Source organism: Acartia tonsa, chromosome 5, assembly GCF_053477335.1.
Source record: "Acartia tonsa isolate MP-2025a chromosome 5, ASM5347733v1, whole genome shotgun sequence".
Lineage (NCBI taxonomy): Eukaryota > Metazoa > Arthropoda > Copepoda > Calanoida > Acartiidae > Acartia > Acartia tonsa.
This window is the reverse complement of record NC_137264.1, coordinates 35,491,557-35,514,136: the sequence shown is the minus strand read 5'-3', so window position 1 is coordinate 35,514,136 and position 22,580 is coordinate 35,491,557. Positions and strand designations below refer to the sequence as shown.

The 22,580-nt window shown below is 32.5% G+C and overlaps 1 protein-coding gene across 1 annotated transcript; it reads left to right on the top strand.

The window, feature by feature from the left end:
• Window positions 1-48: 48 nt before the first annotated feature.
• Window positions 49-22,547, top strand: LOC145320124 (uncharacterized). Its single transcript, XM_080162564.1, has 6 exons — window positions 49-57; window positions 100-235; window positions 559-615; window positions 2,109-2,253; window positions 20,471-20,525; window positions 22,375-22,547. The coding sequence occupies exons 1-6, from the start codon at window positions 49-51 to the stop codon at window positions 22,453-22,455; spliced, it is 483 nt and encodes a 160-aa protein (XP_080018690.1). The 3' UTR covers window positions 22,456-22,547.
• The last annotated feature ends 33 nt before the right edge of the window (window positions 22,548-22,580 follow it).

Here is a 22,580-nt window from a genome sequence, read left to right as displayed (position 1 = left end):
AATAAAAAAAATACAACCCCCTTATTTCCAATTTATTTTTAAAAATATATGTGGGGGGTTGTTTCTGTGCTCGCTAGGATCTGTGAGGGAAAGTACTAGAATAAATATACGTTCACCCAACAAAATGTAGAGAAGCCCCTTATAAAAAATGATTGGCAACTAACTGCAGGCAGAGATGAGGTTGTTGTTAATATTGATGATGATAAAGGAATTACTTTTGGTGCTCTCATACAAGGTCATTTCTCCAGGGCGCGGCAGCCGCAAAACATCCGCAAATAAGCCTCAAATCTAATTTTTTTTTTGAAAAAGAGTTATTGCCGTATTTGGGTAGTGAGGTTATGACTTCCAGCTGAAATTTGAAATTTAAGATTGATTGATTAGAGGCGGCTAACGCGCGGCTGCCGAGTCCCTATTTAATAATGAATTAAAACAGAATTTTAAATAATTTATCAAAAATGGATTAAAGGAGAAATAGAGAAAAAAGAAACATTTAGGAATATTTTTAGGAAGAAAAACGATCATTACAGAGAAATAAGAATAATTGGGTTGTTCTTTTAGGAAGATACAAGTATGTAAAGAATCCTGGTCCATGGGTTGGATGGGTACAACCTCCAGGTATAAATATTGAGAAGATACAAGTATGTAAATAATCCAGGTCCATGGGTTGGATGGGTACAACCTCCAGGTATAAATATTGAGAAGATACAAGTATGTAAAGAATCCTGGTCCACGGGTTGAATGGGTACAACCTCCAGGTATAAATATTGAGAAGATACAAGTATGTAAAGAATCCTGGTCCATGGGTTGGATGGGTACAACCTCCAGGTATAAATATTGAGAAGATACAAGTATGTAAAGAATCCAGGTCCATGGGTTGGATGGGTACAACCTCCAGGTATAAATATTGAGAAGATACAAGTATGTAAAGAATCCTGGTCCACGGGTTGGATGGGTACAACCTCCAGGTATAAATATTGAGAAGATACAAGTATGTAAAGAATCCAGTTCCATGGGTTGGATGGGTACAACCTCCAGGTATAAATATTGAGAAGATACAAGTATGTAAAGAATCCTGGTCCAAGGGTTGGATGGGTACAACCTCCAGGTATAAATATTGAGAAGTTACAAGTATGTAAAGAATCCAGGTCCATGGGTTGGATGGGTACAACCTCCAGGTATAAATATTGAGAAGATACAAGTATGTAAAGAATCCTGGTCCACGGGTTGGATGGGTACAACCTCCAGGTATAAATATTGAGAAGATACAAGTATGTAAAGAATCCAGTTCCATGGGTTGGATGGGTACAACCTCCAGGTATAAATATTGAGAAGATACAAGTATGTAAAGAATCCAGGTCCATGGGTTGGATGGGTACAACCTCCAGGTATAAAAATTAAGAAGATACAAGTATGTAAAGAGTCATGGTCCATGAGTTGGGTGGGTACAACCTCCAGGTATAAATATTGAGAAGATACAAGTATGTAAAGAATTCTGGTCCACGGGTTGGATGGGTACAACCTCCAGGTATAAATATTGAGAAGATACAAGTATGTAAAGAATCCAGTTCCATGGGTTGGATGGGTACAACCTCCAGCTATAAATATTGAGAAGATACAAGTATGTAAAGAATCCTGGTCCATGGGTTGGATGGGTACAACCTCCAGGTACAAATATTGAGAAGATACAAGTATGTAAAGAATCCAGGTCCATGGGTTGGATGGGAACAACCTCCAGGTATAAATATTGAGAAGATACAAGTATGTAAAGAATCCTGGTCCACGGGTTGGATGGGTACAACCTCCAGGTATAAATATTGAGAAGATACAAGTATGTAAAGAATCCAGGTCCATGGGTTGGATGGGTACAACCTCCAGGTATAAAAATTGAGAAGATACAAGTATGTAAAGAATCATGGTCCATGAGTTGGGTGGGTACAACCTCCAGGTATAAATATTGAGAAGATACAAGTATGTAAAGAATCCTGGTCCACGGGTTGAATATTATCTTAGATTAGATTAGATTTATTTCGCTTGTTGGCTAAAACTTAGCATGAACGACCTAATAACTTTTCATATTAATCATTTTACTTAAATTATCATATTTCTAGAGGGTCTTCCTAATGGAGAAAAACCTAGTCACTCAAACAATGTTGAAGATAGTCCTATTGACAACAATGTGGATAATGATAGAGCAGTGGATATTATTCATTTGTATGATTTGGAAGTTGACCCGGAGGAGAGAAATGATATCAAGTAACAATTTCATTAATTATTTTTAAAGTACGTTAGGGCATATTTTTTTCATTTTGTTCGCATTATGAATCACATATTTTAGGATAAAGCTTATCTTGGTTAATTATTTCGTTAAAAATTTCTCCCCCATATAATGCGAAGCATATTACAAAACTAAGTAAGTTATAAAATTCTCGGAATAAAGTTAGCTTTGCTAAAAAACATATCGCCTAAAAAATTTGTCTTAAATTTCGTCGACCATATCTCGTACATAACAAAATGTTAACAGTTTTTGTCTGCAAAATTTCATTTTTAAGATTGATGATAAACGAGGTAAAATGAATTATCTAGATATATTATATCTATTGTATATAAGATAAAAATTGTATTGCAATCACACTTATTGGATTTAACCAACCAAAGAATTTTTTATCCAATCTTAACCAGACAAATGCCATCTAGCTAAAAAATATGCGTAGATTTCATTTCTGGCAACCAGAAAATCCGCAGAAATCGAATTAACGAGATCCAAAAAAGTTTCATTAAAAAAAACCTTACACCAAAAAGAACAACCAATAAATATAACGACGATTTAGTTTCTTTTTCCTGTTTAATACGAATTTTTTAAACTAATTTTCAGGCATGCATGTATTTTGTAATATTCTTTTCTGAGAAACATAAAAAGGATTTTTAACATGAACAAAAAAGCTACTTTTAGTTATAATGAAAGATACTCTTTTTTTCTTGTAATAAAATTACTTTTGTACATTAAAAAAACCCGCATTGTCTCTATTTTATATTTAAACATGCATGTCGTAATGATTAATAAAAGCCAGCCATTTGAAAGAAAAAAAAGAATATTTTCTCCCTGTGGGCAAAAGAAATTTTTAATTATAAGGGTAAAAAAAAAGGTTTTTGAAAAATATAGTGAATTATTAAAAAGTGAGGTGACATAGTAATATAAAAATAATCGGGTGTAGTCCTTTTCGTAACATCGCACCTTATGGGGCGATTCTTTGTATTTAAAACAGTAGCTTATCTCCTATTTCTAGCCCTTGCGGGGGGGCTCTAACCCTGCGGAGCCAATTACCTAACCCTGTGGGGCAATCACCTAACCAAATATAACCTAACCTAACCTAAAATAACCTAAAAATAGCCTAAAAAGGCATTTTAAAAATACGACAAATCACCCCTTATGGGGCCATGTTACGAAAGGGACGATTCCCAAATAATTAAATATGTTTTTTTTGTGGGACAGTCATTCATTTAGTAGCGAAGCATTGTTATGAAAATTAACCCTTAACGGTCAGGGGGGGGGGCGATGAACGCCCCCCCATCCGGTTTTTTCTATCTCATTTTCTGTGTGTGAAAGATAAAGAGCCCAAACTGCTTGACTTTTTAAGTATGGGTATGACACATAACTGAGAGTTGGAATTTTTTGAATATCTCCATCCTGGCGGGCACAGGATGCCAGCAAACCTGGCAGGGTCTTCCAGGTAAAGAGCAAAAATATTTTTTTGACTAAAACAAAGCATTTTATCATACCAAAATACTAAAAAATCCTCTAGGATCCTCTAGGATCCTCCAGGTCTCCAGAAATCTTTAAAAGGCTCCTGTGGCCGCAATTTTTGACTTAGAGACTTCAAATTTTAAACTTAAGCTTTTCTTACATGTCTACATAACGTATTAAAATTTCATGAAGATCCGCCGCCGTTTTCCCGCCGACCGCCGACTGCGGCGGCTGGCAGCTGCCAAGTACAGCTGCGGCCGCTGAAATTTATATTTTTATATTTCTAATGTAAAATTTACATAAAGATAAACAATTTCTGTGAAAATAAAAAAAGACCTAAAAACAAAGGTTGTTAAATAAAAGGGTGAAGGAAGCGAAAATTGACTTAGACTTATAAAAGGTCGGAAATTCATTATCAAACAGGGGATTTGCACAAAAAAATTTAGCCCTCTAGCTCTAATAGGAACTGAGATAATTAGGGGAGGCGTTGAACGCCCCCCCACCCCCGACCGATTAAGGTGCGGCAAGGGGCCCGACTGTAAAGGGTTAAATGCCTTTAATTTTTTCAGCAGCTTATTTGTAATGGCTCCAATACTGTATACTATGTCTGTATGTTTATTAGCTCTCTCCATTTCTTCTTTTTGGTATTAAATCTTGTTAGATAAACTTTTTTTCTGTAATGAGAATTTTTAATTTTTGATTACTTTGTTTCCAAGTGACATAAAACAGGCCTTTAATTACTGATTAAAACTGTGTCTTATTTATGCATAATTTTTTCCACTTTGGGACACTCTAAAAAGGTTAAAAATGAAAATACTTTGTTTTGTCAGGTATGTCATTGTCCAAGGGTGTGTTTATTGTTTACCCCCCTCCCCACATACACACACCCAAAACGCATTTGGGGATGTCATAGGCACCATGTATATTTAAGAAGAAAAAAATGTTATTTTACTCATCTCCCCCCCCCCCCCAACCAAAAAATTTACCAACAACCATTTTGGTGGAATTATTTACCCTCCCTTCCCCAAATAAAATAGGATTTTAAAGAATTTCGTCTTTTTATCTCCCCCACCCAAATAAAAAAGCTTTGATGTCCATGATCATGGCTCTGAATACAATATAGTTCCACCAGATAAAAACAATGTAATAGTTTGTTGGATCATATGGCCTTTAAAGTAAACAATGCATTGGGTTTGACCAAACAATGTCTGTATCAAGACATTAATAATATTTTTACAGTTAGGGAGTTGAATCCATTTTTATAGAAGCAGAACTATAATCTATGATTATGGTTTGGACCCTCTAAAACTATAATCTACCCTTCCACTTTCCCCTCTCTTGGTGAAGATATCTTCAACGCTGATACGATTTTTGAAATATAAGATTCCACTTTCAATAGGGGCGAAACTGAAATCATACATTCATGTTTACATATCAGCGTATTCATAAACATTGATTTCCTTATTTATATCGACATAATAGTAATGTATCATTCTACTTTCAATAGAGCCAAAACTGGAATAATACATTCAAGATAACATATCATATCTTTGAATCGACATAGTAGAAATGGTACATATTAGTTAGTTTTTTTTATATTTTTATTAGTTTGAAGTTTTTAAGAAAAACCTAAAAATAAAGGTTGCTAACACTTAAAAATCAGGCTCATTTCCGGACCTTAATCAATCAACGCTCCACCCCCCCCCCCCCACATATCATCTCTGATCTTATTAGAGTTAGATGGCAAAAAAAATTGTGCCTGTTTCCTGTTTAATACTAAATTTCCGACTTTAAGGGAGACAAATTCATTTTTCGCTTACTTCACCCTTTCATTTAACAACTTTATTTTTTAAGGTTAATTAAAATGTTAAATGGATGTAATTACCTTTTTTTGAAGCTAGAACAATTTTTTTAAGAAAATGTTTTTCTTAAAGTAAATTTTATATTAGAAATCTCAAAACATAAATTTTCTTATTCGTTGGCTTAACAACTTTGGGGACTTTTACTGAATTTTGATTGGTTGGTTAACCACTACTATCTATAATACAAAGTAGAACCATGTCTGTCTGTCTGTCCATCCGTCTGTTGCTTAAGATCTCGGTAACAACTGAACCGAACAGATACTACTCTTCAGGGTATATACCTATTGGTCCTGTTGTGGTTTTAAGCTATTTTCTTGGGGGGTGGGACAATCCCCCCCCCAAAAAATGAAAATTCCTCCCCCCCCCAAAAAAAAATTCTGGTGATGCCCATAAATTATGGTCGCAGCACCAGATTTTTTTTATATCTAGAGGCTAGGGGTGAAGCCGCTAGTACTTAAAAACCTAACCATTCAAAATCCAATAAAAGTCCCCAAAGTTGTTAAGCCAGCCAATAAGAAAACTTTGGGGACTAGTGTAATAAACAGTCCATTGTCCACCTCTCTTCCTGCTAGTTCCCAAAGTTTTATAATAACGTTTTCATTTTTGTTTGCTTAACATCTTTGGGTACTTTTACTGAATTTTAATTGGTTTGTTTATTTAGTATAGTGGCGAAACGTTTCAACCACTGATGGCAAATTACAGTAGGGGTATTTTTGGGAATGTACATCCATTTATCGGCTATTGTCTTATCCCTTTAAATCCCTGGTGGCGATAAACGTGAATTAAAGAACCTAGAGGTTTTGGACCAGCTAAGAAGGTAATTTCAGTCCATTATTCCCTACCTCCCTGGGTACAATAAAAGTTGTCTACAGGGAGGGAAAAATGGACGAAAAATTAAATAAATTCTGTCTATAATAACATGAGAAGACAGAATGAGAAGGACAGTAGCACCCTGTAATCGTTATCAGAAAGTCCTGAATGTCCATTTAAAACATTTTACAAAGTTTTTTATATAAAGAGTTATAACAATATAAATTGATAAGATACATACAAAATGTTATTGATTCTAAGTGACGTTTTCTACAAAAGGGTTGGTAGAAGTCTGTATGTCTAAAAAAATCACTCTTATGGTTTGCAGGTTTCTATAACTATGTCTTTTTAATATGTTCACTCTCAGCAAAATAACAGAGGGTTTAAATTTCAGTAGTACCCAAAGTTTTATAAACATTTGTTGGATTTATAAATTTGTTTACTTTTATTTAATCTTAATTGGTTGATGAAAACTGGCATTGTCAAAACTAAACAGACAAGATTAATTGTTAATTGCATCTGTTTTCCAGTTTTGTTAGTCCTGAAGGGGCAAAGGCCCAGTCTAACAAAACTGGTGTTCATATTACTACTTTTTAGTTTACTATTTGTAGAAAAATGTCTATAATATAATACAATACATGGTTTCAAGTATGGATTAGACGGGTCTGATCCAGCGGATATTAATTGGTTTCGTAGACATACTGGAAAATCATAAAAAATCATGGACAGAATGACGGACAGGCAGAAAAGTGAATTGTAGAGTACCATTGCATTTTATTCTTTCTTAGTTAGTATTTGTTTCCAGAGAGGGAGGAGACAATTGACTGATTATTACAATAGTACACAAAGTTTTACAATAACGTTTTCTTATTCGTTGGCTTTGATTGGTTGATTAAATTGTGTTTATAAACGTTTGAACCACTAATTTTAATCTACAGAAGGGGTTATTTAGTGCGTCATCATTATGGATGTGCATTAAATCATTAAAGATAAAAAAGGGTGTGTAAAAATGCAGACATTGAAAAAATTGCTATTTTTAGTTTAGAAGCTATATTGAAAAATGTGAGAAAAGTGGAATTTTTTTTGAGTTTTAAGTCAGTTGGGACATTCTACCACATAGCTCATAAATTAGAGCGCAGTGATATGTCAGACATTAAACTGACAATTAGACAGAGAAAATGGAGATGGTTGGGGCACACTCTAAGGAAAGGGCATGATGATATAACATATCAAGCCTTGACTTGGAACCCCCACATAGGAAAGAGGAAACCAGGTAGACCAAAATCAAAAAAAAGACTTCCTAACGGTTCTAACGATATGCGTAACATTTTTCTACTATTAACACAAGCCGCGCAATTTCAATTTCAAAAATGTCTGCATTTTTTTTTTGCACACCCTTTAGCTTTGCTTAAGTGAAAGCTTTTTATTACATTAAGTTTTAAGTCTTAAGTATGTGTTATAACATATAACATAGGCCAAAGTTAAACTTTATCTAAGAGTGACAGGACAATGGCAGATTGGTTATCATACCTTTTTACATAAAAATGAAATGGTTTGGCAAGGATAAGGGGGGGGGGGGAAGTTTGTACAGTTATAGGAAATGAAATTCAGTACAAAAGTTTGGGAGGGCCGTGTGGGCTTGTTTTTATAGTTATCAACCTAATTCTTTTTGTAGACTCTCTTATATGACTGGATGTACACATAAAACTTTGAAAATTGAATTTCGGCACTTTCCATCTTGGGGCTTGTGGAGCAAAAAAAAAACCCAAATGCTAAAAATATTAGTTCTGAGCTTATTTTTAAAGATATCAACCTGATTTTTTAAAAATAATACTTTTTTAACATAACTGAATCAACGAACCATTACAGATTTCATTTTGGGACCTTCCTCCTAGGGGCTTGTGGAGCAAAAGACCCCCAAAAACACTAAAAATATGCGTTCTGAGCTTATTTTTAAAGATATTAACCTGATTTTTTTTCAATAATACTTTTTTAACATAACTGAATCAACGAACCATTACAGATTTCATTTTGGGACTTTCCTTCTAGGGGCTTGTGGAGCAAAAGACCCCAAAAACACTAAAAATATGCGTTCTGAGCTTATTTTTAAAGATATCAACCTGATTTTTTTTCAATAATACTTTTTTAACATAACTGAATCAACGAACCATTACAGATTTCATTTTGGGACTTTCCTTCTAGGGGCTTGTGGAGCAAAAGAACCCCAAAAACACTAAAAATATGCATTCTGAGCTTATTTTTAAGATACCAACCTGATTTTTTTTAAATAATACCTTTTTAACATAACTGAATTAACGAACCATTACAGATTTCATTTTGATTTTTTTTATTGAAACTTTTTTAACATAGCCAAACTAAGAAACCATTACAGATTTAATTTTATAACTTTCCTTCTAAGGGCTTGTGGAGCATAAGTCTCCCAAAAACACTAAAAATATGAGTTCTGAGCTTATTTTGAAAGATATCAACCTGATTTTTTTAAGAAAACTTTTTGAACATAACCAAACTAGGGAACCATTACAGATTTTATTTTGGAACTTTCCTTCTAGGGGCTTGTGGAGCAAAAGAACCACAAAACACTAAAAATATTAGTTCTGAGCTTATTTTTAGAGACATCAACCTGATTTTTTAAAATAATACTTCTTTAACATAACCGAACTAAGAAACCATTACAGATTTCATTTTTGGACTTCTAGGGTCTACTGGAGCAAAAGACTTTCAAAACACTAAAAATATTGGGACTTTCCTTCTAGGGGCTTTTGGAGCTTAAGAACCACAAAACACTTAAAATATTAGTACTGACCATATTTTTAAAGATATCAACCTGTTTTTTTTTAAGAACACTTTTTTAACATAACTGAACTTGGTAACTTTTACAGATTTCATTCAGGGACTATCCTTCTAGAAGCTAGTGGGGCAAAAAAAACAAAAAGTATTATTTTTAAAAAATCAGGTTGTTATATATTTAAAAATAAGCTCAGAACTCATACTTTTAGTGTTTTTGGGGGTCTTTTGCTCCACAAATCACAAGAATGAAAGTCTCAAAATGAATTCTGTAATGGTTAACGTTAATTCGGTTATGTTAAAAAAGTATTATTTTCAAAAAATCAGGTTGATATCTTTAAAAATAAGCTCAGAACTCATATTTTTAGTATTTTTGGGGGTCTTTTGCTCCACTACACCCTAAAAGGAAAGTCCAAAATGAAATCTGTAATGGTTCCTTAATTCAGGTATGTTAAGAAAGTTTTCTTTTAAAAAAATCAGGTTGACATCTTTAAAATAAGCTCAGAACTCATATTTTTAGTGTTTTTGGGGGTCTTTTGCTACACGAGCCCCTAGAAGGAAAGTCCCAAAATGAAATATGTAATGGTTCGTTGATTCGGTTATGTTAAAAAAGTATTATTAAAAAAATCAGGTTGACATCTTTTAAAATTAGCTTAGAACTCATATTTTTAGTCTTTTGCTCCACAAGCCCCCAGAAGAAAGGTCCCAAAATTAAATCTGTAATGGTTCGTTGATTCAGTTATGTTAAAAAAGTTTTATTGAAAAAAAATCAGGTGGATATCTTTAAAAATAAGCTCGTTACGCATATTTTTGTGTTTTTGGGGGTCTTTTGCTCCACAAGCCCCTAGGAGGAAAGTCCCAAAATGAAATCTGTAATGGTTCGTTGATTCAGTTATGTTAAAAAGGTATTATTTAAAAAAAATCAGGTTGATATCTTTAAAAATAAGCTCAGAACTCATATTTTTAGTGTTTGGGGGGTTTTTGTGCTCCACAAGCCCCAAGAAGGAAAGTCCCAAAATGAAATCTGTAATGGTTCGTTGATTCAGTTATGTTAAAAAGGTATTATTTAAAAAAATCTGGTTGATATCTTTAAAAATAAGCTCAGAACTCATATTTTTAGTGTTTGGGGGGTTTTTGTGCTCCAAAAGCCCCAAGAAGGAAAGTCCCAAAATGAAATCTGTAATGGTTCGTTGATTCAGTTATGTTAAAAAGGTATTATTTAAAAAAATCTGGTTGATATCTTTAAAAATAAGCTCAGAACTCATATTTTTTGTGTTTGGGGGGTTTTTGTGCTCCACAAGCCCCAAGAAGGAAAGTGCCGAAATTCAATTTTCAAAGTTTTATGTGTACATCCAGTCATATAAGAGAGCCTACAAAAAGAATTAGGTTGATAACTATAAAAACAAGCCCACACGGCCCTCCCAAACTTTTATACTGAATTTCATTTCCTATAACTGTACAAACTTCCCCCCCCCCCCTTAATATTCCATTGTCCTTTACCATTATCCCAAAGTTAATTAAATCTATAAGGCCTTTGAATCTAATATATTAAGCTATTTGAAATATATCTAAATCTAATTTTACAGTTTTAAAGTCCTGAGATAAGAATTACCTTTACATAAATTCAATCCACCTACAATGAAAGCCAAAATAGACAGGCAAATTTCTGGATTCTATTTTGTACTTCAGTTTGAATTTTCATTGGTTTGAAATAAATGCACATTCCCATATAAACAACCCCTTAAATAGTGGATGTAAATATTCATTTATTTCCCGGGTATGATCATTTATATCCCTGGTATGATTTTAGAAGATTTTTAATTTTTTTTGGAAGATTTTATAATTTTTATTAATTACTAAAAGAAAGAAAAATTATACCAGGAAAATAAATGAAATTTAAAAACCAAAATTAAACCACATTTTACTAGCATAAAAATGAGTTTTTGTTTAAATGAGAATGATATTCCTGTCCAGTTTTTTGTTTAGGAAAAAACTGGACAGGAATACCCCATTTAAAATAATCTTTGTCTAAGAAAAGATAAATATACCATGCGTGATTTTATTTTACTTTTTGGGCTAATTATTATCACTGACAGAAAAGTAAAAATAAGTAATTTTTCTGTTGATTTTTTGATATCTGTGTATATAAAAGGAAACGGCATTATCCTCTTAGGAATTTTTTTACCAATTTTGAAAATTGGTGAACTAGACTTTCCTTTGACCTTTTCTCCCTTGCCCTGTCCAGACATACAGAGGCAAGGTAATAGTAGGGGGGGATTGAGTGTAAAGGGGAAGAAAAGGGAGAGGCGGAAAATGTTTAAATTTCGAGTGCTGTGGCCAGAGATGTTCGTTGTCGGGTAGGTACTCAAAATTTCAAAAAACTATTTTAAGTTAGGTTAGGTTAGGTTATAGGTTAGGGAGCCGAGCACTGCGGCCAGAGATGTTCGTTGTTGGGGGTAGTCAAATTTTCAAAAGAAGGCGTCTTAACTTTTTTGCTTTTTATTTAATTAAGATAGCTAGCCGGTTCTTTTAGTAAGTAATAGATGTAAAATGGTCCATAGAATTTAGATATGCAATCGGTTTTTATATAGACCTCGTATTTTTGAAGTAATTCAAGTTTTAAAAAAAAAATAATTAAGTCAGTTTTAAGGTACTAAAACGCAACAAAATAAAAGAAGAAAATTGCCAGTATGAACAAAAATAGTAAGATCTTTAATTTGACACCTTACTTTTAAAATTCTGTTGAGTAATTATTGAAAAAATCTATTTTTTTAACCTTGGTTTAATAAAAACTTTAAACCTAAATATTTTCTTAAACAGACAAAAACAATATGGGTTCATATATCAGAAAAATATTACGAATCCATTCTAAGCAAAATTGAAAAAAAGTAAAAACTTAAAAAAATAAAAATGGCCTAAAATATTTTATTTTTACAGGCAACACTTAATTTTAACTATTAAACTAGCCAATCAAAAATCTCAAAAATTGACGAATCAGGAAGCTTCACCTCAAAACTTAACCAATAGAATTGACAAAAAAAAAAGGATAATGTTCATACAACATATACAATAGATACAACAATAAAAATATTGATACTTACATAACATGTAAAGAATGAAAAAGTATGAACAAATATGCTTCCGTCTGTTTATAAACTTCAAAACAATGCAGTTAAAAATGCATTATTGTTTCTTGTGTTAAAAAAATATCTGTTACAGTGTATGTACATTTGTTTAGGTTTTGTTCAGGTTTTGTTCAAGTCAGCCCTTTAAAGCCAAAATTATGATTCTTAAAATAAACTTATATTTTTTATTATAGTTTTATAAAACTTTTTCAATTTTGCTTAGAATGGATTCGTAATATTTTTCTGATTCTAAAGGTATATATGAACCCATATTTTTTATGTCTGTTGGAGAAAATATTTAGGTTTAAAGTTTTTATTAAACCGAAGTTAAAAAAATAGATTTTTTCAATAATTACTCAACAGAATTTTAAAAGTAAGGTGTCAAATTAAAGATCTTACTATTTTTGTTCATACTGGCAATTTTCTTCTTTTATTTTGTTGCGTTTTAGTACCTTAAAACTGACTTAATTATTTGTTTAAAAAACTTAAATTACTTCAAAAATAAGAGGTCTACTAAAAAAACCGATTGCATATTTGAATTCTATTTCACATCTATTACTTACTAAAAGAACCGGCTAGCTATCTTAAATAAAAAGCAAAAAAGTTAAGATGCCTTCTTTCAAAAAACTATTTTAGGTTAGGTTAGGTCATAGGTCAGGGAGCCGAGCGCTGCGGCAAGAAATGTTTGTTGTCGGGGGTACTCAAATTTTCAAAATTTCAAAAAACTATTTTAGGTTAGGTTAGGTTATAGGCTAGGGAGCCGAGCGCTGTGGCCAGAGATGATACAACTGATACAAGCAACTTTTACTATAAATGTCTAAGGATTTATTTACTCCATCCACTTTTAACTCACAAATCAGACCAAATTGTTCAGTAATTGATCAGTAATTTACCACAAAAATGCACAATTAAATAAGTAATTAATCTCTTAGTGCTTACTTACACGGTGAGAGATTACTAGGGAAATATTAAGATGAAATAAATTGAACAAAAAAATTACAAACATATACAATTGAATTAATTAATAAACGACTTTTTAAATTTTGAATACTCATTTGATACCCTTTTTAAAGTATTCTTTAAAAATAAACAAAACATCTTTTATATACGCTCTTTGTATGTTTTGTTTATTTAATTAAGAATATACAACAATTTTTAAATTATATATAAAATCTATGCTTTTTTTCACAATTGACATAATTTTGAAATAGTATGGTACATTTCTATTATGTCGATGTTAAAAAAGGAATGGAAGATTACAGAAACATAGATATTAAAAATGTAAACCATGATTCCAGTTTCGCCTCTATTGAAAGTGGAATCTTACATTTCAAAAATCGTATCGGCGTTGAAGATATCTTCACCAAGAGAGGCAAAAGTGGAATCTTACATTTCAAAAATCGTATCGGCGTTGAAGATATCTTCACCAAGAGAGGGGAAAGTGGAAGGGTAGATAACAGTTTTAGAGGGTCCAAACCATAATCATAGATTATAGTTCTGCTTCTATAAAAATGGATTCAACTCCCTAACTGTTTTAGGTGTTTCTATACAAATTATATTCTAAGACAAAAAGAAGTAGGATTGTCTAAATTATTTTTAAAAAACGAAAAACAGTTAGCTTCCACCATAAAAATATCTGTTTTGATAAATAATCTTATCTTATATCATACAGGCATAGACGTCCAAGGGGGGGGGGGTAATGGGGCGATTACCCCCCCCATTTAAAATTTACCCCTACCCTGGGGGTGCCGTAGGCACCCCCAACCATTTAGTAGGTGGTATTTACCCCCCCCAAAATAAAAAGCTTGGACGCCCCTGCATACAGGGTGTTTTTTTAATAGGACAAAAGTATTGCTTAACCCATTAGTGCCGAGCGCCACTTTTATGGGGCGATCGAGCTGAAAATCTCAGGGAAGCTTTATAATGGTAAAAACGGAAAACATATTTTTTTGTTTTGCTCTAGTGGCGTGCACAGGAAAGTTGCAAAAAAACCCGGCAAAAAAATGAAAAATGTAATTTTTGAACGCCCAAAGTGAGATGAACACTTTTTAGAACTTTGATACGATCCTTAATTGAAAACTACACAACCTCATGTAATCTATAGAGCTAAAAGTAATATACGAAGCGATTTATATCCAACTTAGTGTTTCGGCTATAGGTGCTGCCGTTTCTTGTAGTTTTACAACACACACACTACAAAAAAAGAACATATAAAAATTGGGTAATACATATCAGAAAACGAGCATAAAAATATTGGAGGACACATATAGAGATTACTAGGGTATACTGATTAGGGTGGCTCAAGAATAATAAATCATAAAAAAATATTTAATGGTTGAAAAGTTAAAACCTGGTAATAAAACCAAAACCCAGCAGGGTTTTAAAAATGTCGGGCATTTATGGCCATGCCGAACCGGGTCATAATAGGGTGTAAAAAAAACAATAAAAAAATCATATAAAAAATAATAATTTGAATAAAACGAATTCACAAATAGATGTACTTGTCAATAAACATTAGATTTCACGAAAAAAATCAGCAACTTTACTATAAAAACAAAAAAGTTAGAAGGGGTATTTTGAATTCACTAAAATTTTCATGGTTTACAAATTTTGTTGAGCTATACCGGCAATCAGAAGTAAGCAAAACTGCCTGCTCCAGGGGGAAATGAAAACCAGGGTAGTAGAGGGGGGATTCATACTGAGAATGATGCAATTTGAAGACTGGAAACCGTTTTTTTTTACATTTTCTTGAACCGGATGGAACCGGGTTTTAATACCCGGTTTGTCACTAATGGTTTAATATAAACCACTTGCCATTGACAGAAAATAATAATCTATATCTTAATTTCTTTATTGGGTTGGGGCAATTTGTGTAACAAAATAATACTTGGCGATTTTCAACAAATTATGTCATAAAAACCAATTTTTCCAAAGTACCTATTTTTGGAAGATTTTTGGATCATGACCAATTTAAAGAGTGTGCAAAAATGCATATATTTTAAAATTCAAATTGCGCGGCTTGTGTTAATAGCAGAAAAATGTTATGCATAATCATCATAAACTCTACAGATTGACCATCAAAAAAGCATTTTTTATTGCAATAAAAAACATTTCTTTTACATATAAAAAAACTACTTTTCAAATTTTACTGAATGCATTTTCTTATAACCAATTTCCCTCCCCAATTGTTAAATGTTTAATAAAAGTTTTTTAGCTGTAACTTTTTATTTTTTAACCTATTTTAATAAAATAAAAAGCTTTCAGCATGAAGAAAATTTCTTGGAAACATCTTTATATAAGTTTTATAAAAAGTATTGAAATTAAAAAGAAAACACGCAATTTCATTTTAAAAAAGCATTTTTCTTTTAAGTTACTTTTTCCTCAGCCACTTTTTCAAAACTTTCTCAGATTTTCAAACGTAGCTTCTATACTACAAATAGCATGAATATGATACATATATTTCCAAAAACTAGAGTTTATGACAATTCTAATGGTATGCATAACATTTTTTACTATTAACACATGCCGTGCAATTTGATTTTTAAAAATGCATGCATTTTTGCCCACACTTTAAATTGGCCATGATCAAAAAATCTTCCAAAAATAGCTACTTTGAAAAACCGGTTTTTAAAGCATAATTTGTTGAAAATCGCTAAATATTTTTTTCTCATACAAACTGCCCCAACCCAATAAAGAAATTAAGATATAGATTATTATTTTCTGTCAATGGCAAGTGGGTTATAGTAAGCAATACTTTTGTCCTATTAAAAAAAACACCCTGTATTTGTATATACGATAAAAATAAATGGTATTGCATAATACATTTATTTTTACATTTTACATATTTTTCCCTCTGCAGCCGAATTTTATGTGTTTAAATTGGTAATAGCTATTCAACATGTTTATGTTAATTCATTGATATATTGTAAAGAATTAATTTTTAACTAGTTTTGATAGATGATCAAAGACCTAATTTTTCTATACTAGAGTACAATATTTATGAAAAATTCAAATCTATTTATCTAAAAAATCTATTTATCTAAATGATTTGCATTTTCCCAAAAAATTGATTGTCTTATTAGTGGGGAAATTGGGAAAAGGACAGATTCTGTTTTAATCAATCAAAACAACTGAACTATCTATGGGCTGTTTTATTTCACTTGGAAACAAAAATTATAATTAAGGGGGGGGGGGGGAGTTTGTACACTTATAGGAAATTAAATTCAGTATGAAAGTTTGGGAAGGACAGGTGGGCTTGTTAATATAGTTATCAATCTAATTCTTTTTGTAAAATCTCTTATATGACTGGATGTACACATAAGATTTCATTTTGGGACTTTCCTTCTAGGGGCTTGTGGATCAAAAGACCCACCAAAACAAAAAAGACCCACTAAAATTATGAGTTTTGAGCTTATTTTTAAAGATATCAACCTGATTTTTTGTAAAGAAATCTTTTTTGATATCAGGTTGATATCTTTAATAATAAGCTCAGAACTCATATTTTTAATGTTTTGGGTGGTCTTTTGCTCTGCCAGCCCCTAGAAGGAAAGTCCCAAAATGAAATGTGTTATAGTTCCTTAGTTTAATTATATTTAAAAAGTTTTCTTTAAAAAATCAGGTTTATATCTTTAAAAATAAGCTCAAAACACATAATTTTAGTGTTTTGGGGGGTTTTATGATCCAAAAGCCCCCAGAAGGAAAAATTCCAAAATGGAATGTGTAATGGTTCCTTAGTTCAGTAATATTAAAAAAGTTTTCTTTAAAAAAATCGGGTTGAAATCATTAAAAAAAATAAGTTAACAACTCATGTTTTCAGTGTTTTGGGGGTCTTTTGCTCCACAAACCCCTAGAAGGAAATTACCAAAATTCAATTTTCAAAGTCTTATGTGTACATCCAGTCATATAAGAGATTTTACAAATTCTTGTAGACAAAAATGAGCAGTCATGAGGAAAACAGAAAGAAGATTTGCCTTTATCAGTTAGGGAGTTGAATCCATTTTTATAGAAGCAGAAATATAATCTATGATTATGGTTTGGACCCTCTAAAACTGTAATCTACCCTTCCACTTTCCCCTCTCTTGGTGAAGATATCTTCAACGCCGATACGATTTTTGAAATATAAGATTCCACTTTTGTCTCTGTTGTTGAAGATATCTTCACCAAGAGAGGCAAAAGTGGAATCTTAAATTTCAAATATCGTATCGGCGTTGAAGATATCTTCACCAAGAGAGGGGAAAGTGGAATCTTATATTTCAAAAATCGTATCGGCGTTGACGATATCTTCACCAAGAGAAGGGAAAGTAGAATCTTACATTTCAAAAATCGTATCCGCGTTGAAGATATCTTCACCAAGAGAGTGGAAAGTGGAAAGGTAGATTACAGTTTTAGAGGGTCAAAACCATAATCATAGATTATGTTTCTGCTTCTATAAAAATGGATTCAACTCCCTAACTGTTTATTGCACTAAAAAAGTAAACATGATATGCAGCACAGCCAGACAAAAAGGTAACAAAGTTGTATATATGACTACAACTGAAGCCAAAGTTACACAAAACAAGGAAACTATAATTATTTGCAATATTTGTTTATCCACAAGGGCAAAGGTCATGAATGTGGGGAAAATGCATACCTGAAAATATTGTTGCACTATTAAGCAATGTTAGTCATCAGAAAAAAGAACAAGTTATTTCATCTCTTTTAGACTCCATTGCTATGGACAAAAAAAGAAACAATTTGATAAGTCTTGCTACAAGGGGGCTGCACTTTCATATTCCTTCGATTATAGAGCCCCTAGATGCAAGAGGTGCAGCCTCTAGTAGGTTTTATAATGTTATTTTACCCCCCCCCCCCCCAAGTCCCAACCCATCCACTTAACCCTTTACAGTCCTAACTGAGAGTTAGATTTTTTTTGTATATCTCCACCCTGGCGGGCACAGGATGCCAGCAAACCTGGCAGGGTTATCCAGGTTTTTATCTCCAACCGCCGATTTCGGCGGCTTGCAGCTGCCGAAATTTATGTTTTGAGATTTCTATTATAAAATTTACATAAAAATAAACATTGTATGAACAAGATAAAATAAGAAAATGACAGCTGTTTTAAATTTTTTAGTAAAAAAGGACCTACAAACAAAGGTTATTAAATAAAAGGGCGAAGGAAGCGAAAATTGACTTTCACTCACTTATAGTCGGAAATTCATTATCAAACAGAGGGCATGCACAAAAATTTTAAGCCTTTTAGCTCTAATAGGAAGTGAGATAATAGGGGGGGGGGGAGGCATTGAACGCCCCCCCCCTCCTCTGGCCAATAAAGGTGCGGCAAGAGGCCCAACTGTTAAGGGTTAAGCTTTGGAAGAGTTCTGACTGTTTAGATTAAAATAATTTCAATTTATTTATCTCTAGGGGCTCTGTTTTCTGAAGGGTTAAGAAGGGAACGTAAAATAGCTTAAACCCATACCGGGACCAATGTAAAGTTTCCCTAAAATGGAGAACTCAATCAGTTTAGCAGTATCAAACCTTAAGATACTGACAAAATATCTTACTAAGTTTATATAATAGGATAGGCCCAACAAGTGTTATTTATAATTTCAAATTCTATCAGTCTAATAATAAAAGCGGAAAGAGTTTATAAAGACGACACAAAAACATTTATAAAAATTACTTATTTTTTTCTTTTTTTAGATTCTTTAATGATTTTAACGTTTTTATTATGTAAATGAATAAAGTTTTATTCAAACTTAAAGGATTTAATCTTTTTCTTTGAAATTTATATGTCTAAACAGTAAAAATATGAAGTTCTTTATTACGAAATCTCAAATCATTAGATTTTTATTAAGTTTATTTATAAAAATAAAGAATAAATTTGGCAAAAAATATAGCTACAAAAAGGATTACTGCTTTATAAAACTACCTTGATTGTAGAATTGCATTGATTTTGTTTAATAACTGTAAAAAATGAGTTTTTATGTGATGCGTTGCTTATAATCAAACCTAAAAGTGCATTTTATTCAATGATAGAGTGAAAAAAACATATACCTTGTTTTATAGTTTTTTTTCTCTCTCTTTTTATTCATTTATATAATATGTATATTAAAAATAAAAAGTATTTATTTCTTTAGATATTCATACTTTGCTAATACTTTGCTAATACTTTTTGCAATATATTCGCTCTAAAAAGGATTCAGTATCTGACTTTTGCATTTAAAATGATAGATTTTATACCAATTATTATGTTTACTGCAGAAAAAAATTATTTTTGTGTTTATATGCAATTTTCTATAATAAAATGTGAGAAATGCCTTTTTTCACACGTAGGGCGAAAAAACTAACACTGAAAATAAAATGTATGTCTTGAACATGTCCTAAACTCATAGATAAAAACTTTCATAAGAACATTTATTTCAAAATATATCATTTAAGGCATGAAATTAATTTTGCAAATTAACATTGCAAATGTTTGCAAATAACTTTTGAAAATGATTTCTGCGGATTTTCTAATTTACATGGGTGTTTTCTGCACATTTTCCCCTTTCCAAAAATACCTTCCTCGTTAAGATTGGCTTCAAGAAAGTATTTACTTTCCAAAAATGATATGTGCAATATAATCTAGAAAATCTTACGAAATATACAGTAAATGTAAGGTTTGTATTAAAAAAAAACAATTTAAAGTTACACTTTCAAACACTAATAATCACTATACATACATCCTATTATATAAAGTAGTAAGCGTTTTTTGTCTGTCCCGAAAGATCTCGCTAACCGCTGAACCGATATTGTTCTCCTTTACAGTGAAGCTTCTTATAGGTCCTGGGAAGGTTTTAAACTACTTTTGGGGAGGGTGTCTTCACCCCCCTCCCCCCCCCCAAAAAAAATATTTTTTTACTCTTTTTAAAGTAAAATTTAAAATTAGACGAGGTCGACTTTTCCCCCTCCTACCTTAAGTGCCCCTAGAGGCTTCTAGGGGGCGTAGCCGCTAGTATTACATATATAAGTAAAACTTTTGCAAGCGTGTACTGAAATCTATCAGTTACTCACTCTTCATTTTATGAAACAACATATTTCACTCTTTTTATTTCATAAAAAAGCTTTGAACAAGATAAGAACCAGAGCCTAATTGAAAATTATTTAAGAGAGGAGCTACCTCATGTTGTACAACTAATGGATGCAAGAATGGAGGAACTTAAGGTAACCATAATACTTAAAGACAAACATAATATCAAGGATAGATGCGATTATAAAAATCAGTATTATTCTTTAAAACAATCAGAAAGGAATCAAATATAACAAATTCACTAAGATTAAACAAAGTATAAAATAAAATTTTCCTTAAAAAAATTTAATACAGGGATACAACAATCCTTATAATATATCTATAATACAAAGTAGCTTGATGTCTGTCTGTCCGTCTCTTAAGATCTCGGTAACCACTGAACTGATTGGATTCTACTCTTCAGGGAATATACCTACTGGTCCTGTGGTGATTTTAGGCTATTTTCTTGGGGGGTAGTACAACACCAACCCCCCCAAGAATAAAAAATCCCCCATTTTTTTTGCTGAAGATTTACTTGGTCCTTTTACGAATTTCGCCTTAATTTTTTTTCATCACCTCTTGGGGCGAAGCCGCTATCCTAATATATAAAGTAGTAAGCATTTTTTTGTCTGTAGCGAAGGATCTCACTAACCGCTGAACCGATATTGTTCTCCTTCAGAGTAAAGCTTCTTATAGGTCCCAGGGTGGTTTTAGGCTGTTTATTTTTTACAAAAAAAGTCGTTGTAAGGATTTAAGTTATTTTTCTGCACTTTCATGTCCCTTCTAATATCCCTAGATACTAGGGACGCAGCCGCTAGTCTATAATACAAAGTAGAACGATGTCTGTCCGTCTGTCTGTCTGTCTGTCCGTCTGTCCGTCTGAAGCTTAAGATCTCAGTAACCACTGAACCGATTGGGCTCTACTCTTCAGGGAATATTCCTACTGGTCCTGTGATGGTTTTAAGCTATTTTCTTGGGGGGTGGGACACCCCCAACCCTCCCAAAAAATGAAAATACCCCCCCCCCAAAAAAAAAAATTTTTTTTTTTAATTTTCTTTTTAAATCTAAAATACGAAAAATTAAGTTGATCAAACCTCTTGGGGCAAAGCCCCTAGAGGCTAGGGGCGAAGCCGCTAGTAATATATAAAGTAACAAGATGTCTGTTTGTACCGAAGGATCTCGCTAACCGTTGAACCGACATGGTTTTCCTTAACAGGGTAGCTTCTCATGGGTCCCAGGAAGGTTTATAACTATTTTGATGGATGGTACCACCACACACCCCACAGTGATCGACAATATAAAAAAAACGCCGCCCTGCGGAAATTTTCGCAATTAGCTAAAAACACCACCCAGCGACGAAAAAAATATTAGATCATGAAAGCGGATTTTAAGATAGATTGAAAAGAAACAATTTTACGTGTCCCTAGAGGCCTCTAGGGGCGTAGCCGCTAGTAATAATATATTTCTAACCACTGCATTATACTCATTTTGGACAAAATGATATTGTTCAAAAATACATATACTGTTGTACATAAGACTAACATAATATGAACTATAAAAACTTGCCCTAGTTATAAAAATTTACCACATTTTTCAGTACAACCGCCAAGAAATCATTTAAATTGCAATTTAAACATTCGGATCATAAAAAGAAAACGTAATAGCGGGTTTAGTCTTACTTTCACACCAGCTTTTGATTAGTTATTTCAGGTTAGGTAAATATTAACGATTGCTTTGCAGGGTTAGGAAATTGGCCCCGCAGGGATTGTAAATAATTGAATAGCTACTGTAAAAATACGAAACAAACCAATCAGATTATTCGTATTAATTCGAATCCGGGGGATAAGAACCGGTTCTTAACCATACGAAAAAACTATGTCTAGCATCGTATTATATCCAGCTTTCTACGAATATAGAAATGTACATTCTATATCCGCGGAAAGGTGTTTATAATAAGATGCGAGAAATGACTATTCTTTCAATTAACCAACTTTGTTGTTTTAGCTTGGCATGGTACCCGCAGACAATGCAGATGAAATAGATGGCGGAAACGAGGGTGGTATTTGGAGTACTGGATGGTGCTAACTTAACTAGTATCAGAGTAGCTCCGCTACTTAAGACTTGTTTTTACTTAATGACATGCTCTGTAAAACAAATAAACATACTTAATACGCTAACTTTTGGATGTATTGACGTTTAAACCCAAAATT